This window comes from Hemiscyllium ocellatum, chromosome 35 (genome assembly GCF_020745735.1).
Source record: "Hemiscyllium ocellatum isolate sHemOce1 chromosome 35, sHemOce1.pat.X.cur, whole genome shotgun sequence".
In the NCBI taxonomy this organism is placed as follows: Eukaryota; Metazoa; Chordata; class Chondrichthyes; order Orectolobiformes; family Hemiscylliidae; genus Hemiscyllium; species Hemiscyllium ocellatum.
In genome coordinates this window covers 13,033,204-13,044,472 of record NC_083435.1, presented here as the reverse complement: position 1 = coordinate 13,044,472, position 11,269 = coordinate 13,033,204, and the positions used below count along the sequence as shown (strand labels likewise).

General features: G+C 43.6%; 1 protein-coding gene across 1 annotated transcript in view; it reads left to right on the top strand.

The window, feature by feature from the left end:
- Positions 1–261: 261 nt before the first annotated feature.
- Positions 262–11,269, top strand: part of LOC132832721 (complement factor B-like) — a 42,317-nt gene continuing 31,309 nt past the window's right edge. The window contains exons 1-4 of the mRNA XM_060850831.1: positions 262–313; positions 2,621–2,842; positions 6,828–7,010; positions 7,955–8,128. Coding sequence (XP_060706814.1) covers positions 262–313; positions 2,621–2,842; positions 6,828–7,010; positions 7,955–8,128 — 631 coding nt within the window. The remainder of the gene's footprint in view (positions 314–2,620; positions 2,843–6,827; positions 7,011–7,954; positions 8,129–11,269) is intronic.

The window sequence follows — 11,269 nt, the reverse complement described above, 5'->3', positions numbered from 1 at the left end:
AGGACCCAGACCACAATAACCTCTATTTACTTAACATGTGGTATTTGCAGGGAGATTAATGCAGAACAACTGGCCAAACAAGAGGTCTGATTGACATCTGGGGCGATGTTAGCGATGGCAACGATGTTATCTATTAAATAACTTCATTGATCAGGTTGTCCGTGTTTACACTGCCATTGCTGAGAAGTTATTGTTTAATCAGCATTGAGAACACAGTCTATGTCCCATTGAGTGCAGCATTATCCACCGGCGAGGTTAGAAATGGGACTGGTCAGGATTGCTGCCTTGAATCTCTTCATTTTTCTTGTGAGCGGTAAGTGAACCCTCAAATTAAAATATCAGAAAGGCAACCATTTGTTTATCAGCTACATCCAGGCTGGACAGGCCTGTTATGTTTCTGAGCTTTGTGTGCGTGCTGGGTTGAAAGATGCCTGTTGCGCCATTATTAAAACTCCCTCATATCAGGCAAAATGACTTAGTTTTTCAAGCAGTGGGTCAGGTTATTAGCACAACACTACACCCCCTTAATCCTTCCCTTGTGTTTTAATCCAGCTTCCCTTTCTATCGATTCTATTTGACTGTGAGGGTAGGCAATGACCTTGTTGTATCATCACTAGAGTATTAATCCAGAAACTCAGTTAGTGATCTGGGTTCAAACACCACCATGGTAGATAGTGGAGACTGAATTCAACAATAAACCTGGAATTAAAAGTCTAATGATGACCATTGTTGATTCTGGTACACTAATGTCCTTTAGGGAAGGAAATTAGATTACTTACAGTGTGGACACAGGCCCTTCGGCCCAACAAATCCACACCGACCCACAACCCACCCATTCCCCTACATTTACCCCTTTACCTAACACTATGGGCAGTTTAGCATGTCACCTGACCTGCACATCTTTGGACTGTGGGAGAAAACCAGAGCAGCCGGAGGAAACCCACATAGACACGGGGAGAATGTGCAAACTCCACACAGTCAGTCGCCTGAGTCAGGAATTAAACCGGGATCTCTGGTGCTATGAGGCAGCAGTGCTGACCACTGTGCCACCGTGCCGCCCACTGAAATCTGTCATCCTTATCTGCTGTGGCCTTCATGCGACTCCAGACCCACAGCAATATGGTTAACTCTTAACTTCCCTCTGGGCAATAGGGATGGGCAATAAATGCTAGCTTAGCTAGAATGTCCACATTCTAAGATGAGTTTTAAAAATATACCTCTCCCTGTGGGAGACACTTCCACCTTCTTGTAAGTCTTTGAAAGAAAAGATTTCTCCTGAATTCCTGATTGGATTTATTTGTGAATATTGAAGTCCCCAAACTCTGCTCTCTAACCTACTAGTGGAAAAGTCCTCTCTGCATCTGCACTTTTGAAATCCTTCTTAATTTTAAAGATTTCTAACCCTTGAGCCTTCTCCCTTCCGGAATGTAAAGTTCCAGCCTGTTCAAAAGTCCTAATGTTTATATTAGAGCTTTGTTTCCTGATAATGTATCAACGTCTTGCCCTATACATCCAACCAGAGTCACTTCCTCCATATACACACGCTGCCATTATTCACTCCTGTTCTCTCCATAAAGACTCCTCATCCTCACTTTTTCCATTGTCCTCTGTATATATTCACCACCTTCCTTCCCTCCATATTCCTTGCCACCTCCATACTCTCCAGCCTGACCCTCTCACTCCATATCCCTCAGGATACATCCTTACTTGCTTGACTCCCTCCTTCCACCTTCACTCCTTCCCTCCACATCACTCAGTAAACACGTTTCACTTGAACACACTCTATATCCACCAGTAAACATTTTACACCCTCATGTCCTATATGTTCCTTAGTAAACACTTGCCATCCTCATGTCTTCCATTTACCTTCCCCTCCCCCTTTCGATCCATATCCCTTTGTTGACCCTCTCCACACTCCCATTCTCCATAGATACCGTCCACAATCATTCCCAAAATATCCCTGTGAACACTCACCATCCTCACTCCATTTCTCTTACAATCAATCCATGTTCACTCACTTGCCCCATTCATTATTCGTAGCCCTCAATCCTGTGTTGCTGTGAGAGGGTGTATGTGAGCCTTGTGTCAATGTATGGAGGTTTAGGTACATCTACCCATTGGGAGGCAAGAATGTGTGTTTAGGTATGTAAGTATATTGTGTCAGTGATTCTGTCAGTGTGTGTTTGTGTGTGTGAGCTTGTCTGTGTGAGCATTTATGGTATCTGCATGTGACCTTGCATATTTGTATTTCATGTTAGAAAGAGCATTTACATGCACTATGTCTCTTTCAACTCTACAAAGCAGATGGTGTCCACTCGCTGGTTCAGAACAATAGCTTATCAATCAGATTCAACCTGCCTGCTTACAGAAGCTGGCTGTTAACTGTCAATTATCATTAACTGGTGTACAATTCATGGCAACACCTCCACCAGTCAGAGTATCAGACTGTTCTCATGCAAAATAACTGTCGGGCTTCCCCTTAAGTTGTAAATTCTTGCAAAATACCCTGATAAGTACAAGTCTTTTTTCAGAAATTGAGCACTCTGGATATTGAGATTTAACGGTTGTGAATTTCTGGGTTCACATCATGTACTGTCTGATTTACATTCTCTGATTATAGGTGAAAGTGAAAATGATGGCATCACATGTAATCCCAACATCACAATCAAAGGTGGGAGGATCACACTGTCCAATGGTGGGGAAGTTGGGAGCATCTTAAGGTTCATTTGTCCCTTCGGGTTTTATGCATATCCAGTACCAAGCCAGACCTGCAGAAGAAATGGCCAATGGAGTTTAATGAGAAATGACCATGGACGGATCATTTCAAAGGCAGAATGCAGAGGTGAAAATCTTAAGCGTTTTCTTCATTCATTCCTAGAATGGTATGGAAAAGATGAAATATTTGCTTTCTACTGTTAAATGAGGGGAGGGTGGCTGCATTTGATATCAAGGCACTGCTCGACTGAGTTTGATATCTTAGAGCCTTATCAAATTGAAGCCAATGTTATTGGGAGTAGATTGGGAGTTATACTTGGCACAAAGAAAGATTGCTGATGTTGGAGGTCAGTCATCTCAGCTCGAAATCTCTGTAGAATTTCCTCAGGGTGGTATCCTAGACCTAACTAGCTTCAATTACAGGGTAACCCCCCCATCTGTGAAATTGTTTTCCGTGGTTTCATTTACCTGCGGTTTACCACGGCCCGAGCATCTTATAGGGAACATTCCAGCACCAACGACCAGGAGGTTGCCGGGACAGTACGTTCCCATTAAATTAATGGGTTCGCTCCTGTCTGAGGTTTCAGGCTTCCGTGGTAGGTTTTGGAACGTAACCCCCCGCAGGTACGGGAGACTAATATATTTCAGAACCTTCTTATCTCGATTTAAAATCAAAAGCAGGAGCGTTGCTGATGAATGCACAATGTTCAACATCATTCGTGATTCCTCAGACACTGAAACCACTTGTGTCTAACTGCACAACAGTCAGGCTTGAACTGATAAACAGTAAGTAACATTTGTGCTCCACATGCTCCAGGCAATGACCATTCCCAATAACAGAGAATCTAACCACATCCCCAAACATTGCTGGATCCCCAATTAGCAACATCCTGGTGTTATTATATGATGAAATAGCGCGCATCTCGAAAGAAATTGCCCCATTGTACAAATGTAGCAAAGGTTCATGAAGGGCAGGTCATGCTTCACAAATCTTTTGGAATTCTATGAGCATTTCAAGAAAGGTGGACAATGGGGACCTAGTGGATATGATGTACCTAGATTTTCAAAAGGCCTTTGACAAGGTGCCGCACATGAGGCTGCTGCATAATATAAGGATGCATGGTGTTAGGGGTAGAGTATTAGCGTGAATAGAGGATTGGTTCACTGTCAGAAAGTAAAGAGTGGGGATAAATGAGTGCTATTCTGGCTAGGAATTCTGCAGTGGGTAAGTCACTGGACCTGTCCAGTATCTACAAGTGTTAAATTAGTCATGTAATGAAATACTCTCCACTTGCCTCAATAAGTACAGCTTCAACATCACTCAGAAAGCCCGATATCGACCAAGGTAAAACAACTAGCCCAATAGACCGCATCCATTTATACTTAAATACTCAATCCCTTCACCACGGGCACACAGCAATGACAGTGCTGCAAGGTACACGATCTGACATAGGAGCAAAGGTAGGCCATTCAGCCCATCAAGTCTGCGCTGCCATTTAATGAGATCACAGCTGATCTGACAATTCCAACTCCACTTTCCTACGTTTCTTCCCAAACCCTCGATTCTCTTACTGATTAAAAATCTGTCGATTTCAGCCTTGAACTTACTTAATGACCCAGCCTCAAGGACTCTCTACAATATAGAGTTTCATAGATACACTCTCCTTGGAGAGAAGGAATTCCTCCGCATCTATATCTTAAGTGTGTGACCCCCCGCACCCCACCCCCATTTTGAGATTATTCCCTCTGGTCCTGGATTCTCCCATGAGGGGAATCAACTTTACTGTATACACCTGTAAGTCTTCTAAGAGTCTTGAATGTTTCAGTAAGGATACCTTTCATTCCTTTTTATAATTACTTTAGTTAAGCTTGACAGAATTGTTTTGACCCGTATTCCTCCCTCACAAACTGCAGCAATTCATTAAAGTTATAGTGCATAGAAAAGTATAGCACAGAACAGGCCCTTCGGCCTATGATGTTGTGCCAAGGATTAATCCTAATGTAAAATAAAATAACCTTACCTATGCATCCCTCAACTCACTGCTATCCATGTGCATGTCCAGCAGTTACTTAAATGTCCCTATAATGACTCTGCTTCCTCCACCACCGCTGGCAACGATTCCATGCATTCACAACTCTCTGTGTAAAGAACCTACCTCTGACATCTCCTCTTTCCCTTCCTTCTAATATCTTGAAACTATGACCCCTCATACCAGTCAGTCCTGCCCTGGGGAAAAGTCTCTGGCTATTGACTCTATCCATGCCGCTCATTACCTTGTATACCTCTATCAGGTCACCTCTCTTCCTCCTTCTCTCCAGACAGAAAAGTCTGAGCTTAGTCAACCTTTCTTCATAAAAGAAGCCCTCCAGTCCAGGCAGCATCCTGGTAATCCTCCTCTCCAAAGCCTCTGTATCTTTCCTAAACTAGGGCGACCAGAACTGGACGCAGTATTCCAAGTGTGGTCTCACCAGGGACTTGTAGAGCTGTAGTGAAAACTTTAAGGGATCTATGTACTTGAACACCAAGATCTCTCTATTCCTCCACACTGCCAAGAATCCTGTCTTTAATCCTATATACAGCATTCAAGCTCAACCTTCCAAAATGCATCACTTTGCATTTATCCAGGTTGAACTCCATCTGCAATTTCTCAGCCCAACTCTGCATTCTGTCTATATGTCACGCTGCAGCCTGAAATAGCTCTCAATACTATCAACGGCACCTCCAACCTTCGTGTCATCGGCAAATTTACTAACCCATCCCTCAATCTTCTCATCCTTGTCATTTATAAAAACTACAAAGAGTAGAGGCCCAAGAACAGATCCCTGTGGGACCCCACTCAACACTGTCCTCCAGGCAGAATACTTTCCATCTACAACCACTCTCTGCATTCTGTCAGCCAACCAGTTCTGAATTCAAACAGCCAAATCTCTCTGTATCCCATACCTCCTGACTTTATGAATGAGCCTACCATGGGGAACCTTATCAAATGCCTTGCTGAAATCCATATACACCACATGTACTGCTCGACCTTTGTCAACCTGTCTTGTCACCTCCTCGAAGAACTCAATAAGATTAGTTCGGCATGACCTGCCCCTCACAAAGCCATGCTGATTGCCTTTAATCATGCTATGCTTTTCCAAATAGTCATAAATCCTATCCCTCAGAATTCTTTCCAGAACCTTGCTGACCATAGACATAAGACTGACTGGTCTGTCATTGTCTGGGATTTCCCTATTACCCTTTTTGAAAAGAGGAAAAACATTCGCCTCCTACCAATCCTCCGGTATGACTCCTGTGGAGAGTGAGAAAACAAAGATCTTCACCAGTGGTTTAGCAACCTCCTTTCTCGCTTCCCAGAGGAATCTTGGATAAATCTGGTCTGGCCCTGGGGACTTATCTATCTTAATGTTCACCAAAATTTCCAACACATCAATTTCATCAATCTTGATCTGTTCAAGCCCATATCCCAGCTCCTCAAAGTTCTCATTCACAACAAGGTCCTTTTCCTGAGTGAAAACTGAGGCAAAACACTCATTTAGGGCTTCCCCTATCTGCTCATAAAACAGTACTTTGCAAACCTGTAATATTTAGCATCCAGAAGGACAAGGCCAGCAAGGCATGGCCCAAATTGTACATCACCTGTTGTTAAAAGTACGGGTCATTCTGCTATAATGCGACAGTTGTGTTCCTCTGCAATCTTGCGCCATAGGAGACCGCGCTGTAGAACATCACTAATAGAAAATCGCTATACCCATTCAGTAGAAAGTCTTCATTATTCAAATAATGTCCACAATCACAATCAGCCAGTTCGTGCTGATGAAATGTGCGTCATAGCAGAATGGCCTGTTTATCATTGTTCTTACACTGTCGCTGGTTTGAAATCTTAGACTTGGTCTCTAAATGTTTGAAGAAAGCTTCATTGCACAGTGAGCAGTGTGACTTGTAGCTGAGTGATGTGGTTGAGGTGGGGAACAAGGCCTGATTTAAGGGGAGGTTAGGAAATGGGTAAAGTGGGTGGGCAGAGGTTGGTTTGGAACCTGTCCAGTCAAGTGGCCTGCTCCTGAGCACCTTGCTCTGTGTGGATCCTTTTCACGTGCTGTTCTTCTTTCAGCATTCAAATGCCCGACGCCTTCGATTGAACAAGGAGCATTCTTTCCAATCAGCGTGTCATATGCCGTGGGTGACACTGTCAGCTTCGAGTGTGATGATGGATACAGCCTATGGGGCTCAAAGAACAGAACCTGCCTGATCAATGGAAGATGGAATGGGACCACAGCCATATGCCAGGGTGGATGTAAGCTCTGAGTTCTGAGGCCAAACTCACAGACTGAGCTTTCCTGTGCACTTTTGGGTGGGGGTGGTTTGGGGAGGTGGGGGGGCGGGGTTTAGATGATGCCAGAGTGATAGCTGCACATGAACACCTCCAATCACCACCACAATGCTTTGGCATTGCAAGTGCACATCTAAATGCTTTTTCAATATTATGAGGGTTTCTGCCTCTACCATCCTTACAGATACTGAGTTCCAGATTCCCACCATCCTCTGGGTTTATAAATATATCCTCACATCTTCTTTAAAACTCCTGCTCCTTATTTTAAATCAATGCCCCGATCCTTGATCCCTCCACCAGGGGAAATGTTCCTTCCTGTCTCCCCTGCCTATGCCCCTCATACTTTTCGACATCGAAATCATGCACCCCACCCCCCACTCTCAGTCTCCTCTGCTTCAAGGAAAGCAACTCCAGTCTGTCCAATCTCTCTTTGTAACTGAAATAGTTTAACTCAGGCAATGTCCTGGTAAATCTCCTCCTATAATGTTGATTCCAGAAATGTACACAATACTACCAATTGCAACATCATCTTACTGTTCTAAAATGCTATGCCCCAGCTAATATAGACAAGTATACTATATGCCTTCTTAACCATTTTCTACCTGTCCTGTTACCTGTCCTGTGCCTCTGATTCTTGGTACTTCCCAGGGTTCTATTGATCATCATGTATTCCTACTCTTGTTTGTCCTGCCAAAGTGCATGTGAATTTAATTTAATTTGCCGCTAGTCAGCCCAGTGCTCAGTACTTGGATAGCCTCCTGTCCCCACAGGCTAATCTCATGATGACTTTACCATCACACAAATTCCTGTATCATCCGAAAACTCACTGATCATTATTGGAGCTGTCCAGTGTTTATTTCTGCTCTGCGGTGAGTATTTGATTACATGCCTCCCTTTTCTGTTTGCAGTGGACTCTTGTCCTAATCCTGGCATTCCAGCAGGAAGCTCGAAATCTGGGACTAACTATGGCTTCAACGACAAGGTCAAATACCTGTGCCTCCACGATCTTGTTCTGATTGGTTCAAATGAGAGGATCTGCCTGGAAACTGGCGAATGGAGTGGATCGGAGCCTGTGTGTCAGCGTGAGTGAACAGAAACGGCAGAAATATCATCCAAAATAAAATGGACCGTATATTTAAATGAGTGTAAGAAGTTGGAAAATGAGCACCTAGATTTAATTGATTTTTGTGACCAACATTCTGATTAAACGTTATCTTAAGGTCTCTCAATGGGAACACAGTGGATAAGTGAGTGCACTGTAGGATCAACTTTAATGGAATCAGGTCACATGGACCGAATGTTATCCTTATTGCCCCCTTACTGTGTTCAATGGTTAGTACACAGTTGTATAAAACCCTTCGGCCTCTGGGATTGCCATGCCAAAAGCTCCTTAAAAATTGTCCTCAGTATGTCTGTGGCCTCAGCTGGATGGGAGGCATAGGGGTATAGCTTAAGATGGTTTTCCAGGAACACCTGAGACATTAAACCTGAAACCGGAATTGAATTCGCTTTATTGTCACCTGCACAACAGTTGGAAATAAGGGGGCATTACTTGAAATGAGACTAAGACCACACCATTCACTTTTGAGGAGATGGTTGTGCACTCTGACTTCAGTATCCCTACCATAGTCTTTGGGAAGAAATGTAAAATTTAACAAGTTAAGAAGGAACGTACAATTGATGGCTGTTCTGAGTAAAGGTGACTTGAAGCTGTCAAAGTGTCATAGAACTATACAGCATGGAAACAAAGCCTTCAGTCCAACTTGTCCATGCCAACTAAATATCCTAAATTAATCTAGTTCTATTTGCCAGCAGTTGGCCCAGATCTTCTAAACCCTTCCCATTCATATACCCAAACAGATGCCTTTTAAATGTTGTAATTGTACCAGCCTCCACTACTTCCTCTGGCAGCTCGTTCCATACAGGAACCACCCTCTGCATGAAAAAGTTGCCCCTTACATCCCTTTTATAATCTTTTCCCTCTCACCTTAGGTCGGTGCCAAGTAATGCAACTGACCAGTACTCTGAAATAGCCCCAGCAGGTCACTCAGTTCAAGGCAATTTGAGTTTACTGACAAATGCTTGCCTCACCAGCAAGACTGACCTCCTCTGGAAAAATAACTAACAAAAAAGTCAATTGGTGATAATTTGCCAAAGGTATTCTAATTTTAGAGGACTTTAAGGCTTGAAAATTAATAAGGAACAAACTGCTAAGATAGTATCAAAATAACCAGGAGCTCTGATAACTAAAAAAAAGATCCTGCCTAATACCACATCCTGCCTCAACCTGGCAGAGAAGCTTAAATTCTGAGGTCAGACTTATACTGTCATGAATTTTGAAAACCATAAGACCGTAAGATATAGGAGAGGTAGGTAAAAACAATGACTGCAGATGCTGGAAACCAGATTCTGGAATAGTGGTGCTGGAAGAGCACAGCAATTCGGGCAGCATCCAAGGAGCAGTAAAATCGACGTTTTGGGCAAAAGCCCTTCATCAGGAATACAAGCAGAGAGCCTGAAGGGTGGAGAGATAAGTGAGAGATAAGATATGGGAGCAGAATGAGGCCATTTGGCCCATCGAGTCTGCAGTGTCATTCGATCATGGCTTATATGTTTCTCAACCTCGTTCTCATGCCTTCTCTCATAACACTCGATCCCCTTACAAGTCAAGAACTCTGCATTCAATATTCTCAATGCCTTGGCCTCCACAGCCTTTCGCGGTGATTCATTCCACAGATTGACTGCCCTTTGGCTGGAGAAATTGAGGGATAATCTGACCTGGGGGGTGGGGGGGTTCTTGAGACATTATAAGTGACTTAATTGAATAGACGCTGGGAAGCTATTTTCTTTGGGTCGAAAAATTGGAGTGAGGCATCAGGTAAATGTCGGAGCTGGGTCATTGTGGAGTGATGTCAAGAAACATTACTTCACATAAAGACTTGTGAACGTTGGAAATTCTATCCCCAGAAAGGCTGTGGATGCTGAGGGACTACTGGAACCTTCAAGAGTGCACTTTGATGGTTTTGTTTGCTGCTTAAAGATATCCAGACGCACAAATGGAGTGAGGATACAGATAAGCCATGATCATGTCTTCTTTGCATTTAGACTTAACTATGCTGACAACTTCCTGGGTGGCCTCCTATATTTGGTAAACTTTAAGGCCATCCAAAATTCTTTCTGCCCATGTCTTAATGAACAGCAAGCACCTCTCATTCGCTAAGTGGTGACCTACATTGCCTCCTGGTCAAGAAATATCTTGATCTTAAAGTCCTAATCAGTGTTTTCAAATCCATGGCCTTGCTCCCTGCTTCCCATTCCTGTAATCTCCTCCAGACCCTCATGATTTTGTAAACCTCTACAAGGTCCTCTCAGCCTCCGAAGCTCCAGGGAAAACAGCCCCAGCCTCTCCCTACAGCTCAAGCCCTCCAATCTTGGCAACATCTTTATAAATCTTTTCTGAACCCTTCAAGTTTTACAATATTGGTCCTATAGAAGATAGACCAGAACTGCACACAGGATTCCAAAAGTGGCCTAACCAATGTCCTGTGCATCTGCAGCATGACCTCCAAACTCCTATACTCAATGCTCTGACCAATAAAGGAATGCAAGAAGGAATGCCTTCTTCACTATCCTATTGACCTGAGACTCCACTTTCAAGGTTTGCACTCTAAGGTTTTTTTGTTCAGCAAACTCCCCAGGATCTTACCATGAAGTGTATCAGTCCTGCCCTGATTTGCCTTTCCAAATGCAGCACCTCACATTTATTTAAATTAAACTCCATCTGCCATTCCTTGGCCCATTTGGTCAAGATCCCCTTGCACTCTGAGGTAACCTTCTTCACTGGCCACCACACCTCCAATTTTGGTGTAATCTGCAAACTTACTAATTATACCTAGGGGTATGGATAGGGTAAATAAACAAGGTCATCTCCTGGCTTGGGGGAGCCTAGAACTGGAAGGCATAGGTTTAGGGCGAGAGAGGAAATATTTGAAAAGGACCTAAGGGGCAACTTTTTCATCCAAATGGTGGTGCATGTATGAAAGGAGCTGCCAGAGGAAGTGCTAGAGGCTGCTACCAATAACAGCATTTAAAAGGCAGCTGGATGGCTCCATGAATAAGAAGGGTTTAAAGGGATGTGGGCCAAGTGCTGGCAAATGGGACTAGATAAAGTTAGGATATCTGGTTGGCATGGATGAGTTGAACCAAAGAGTCTTTTTCCGTGC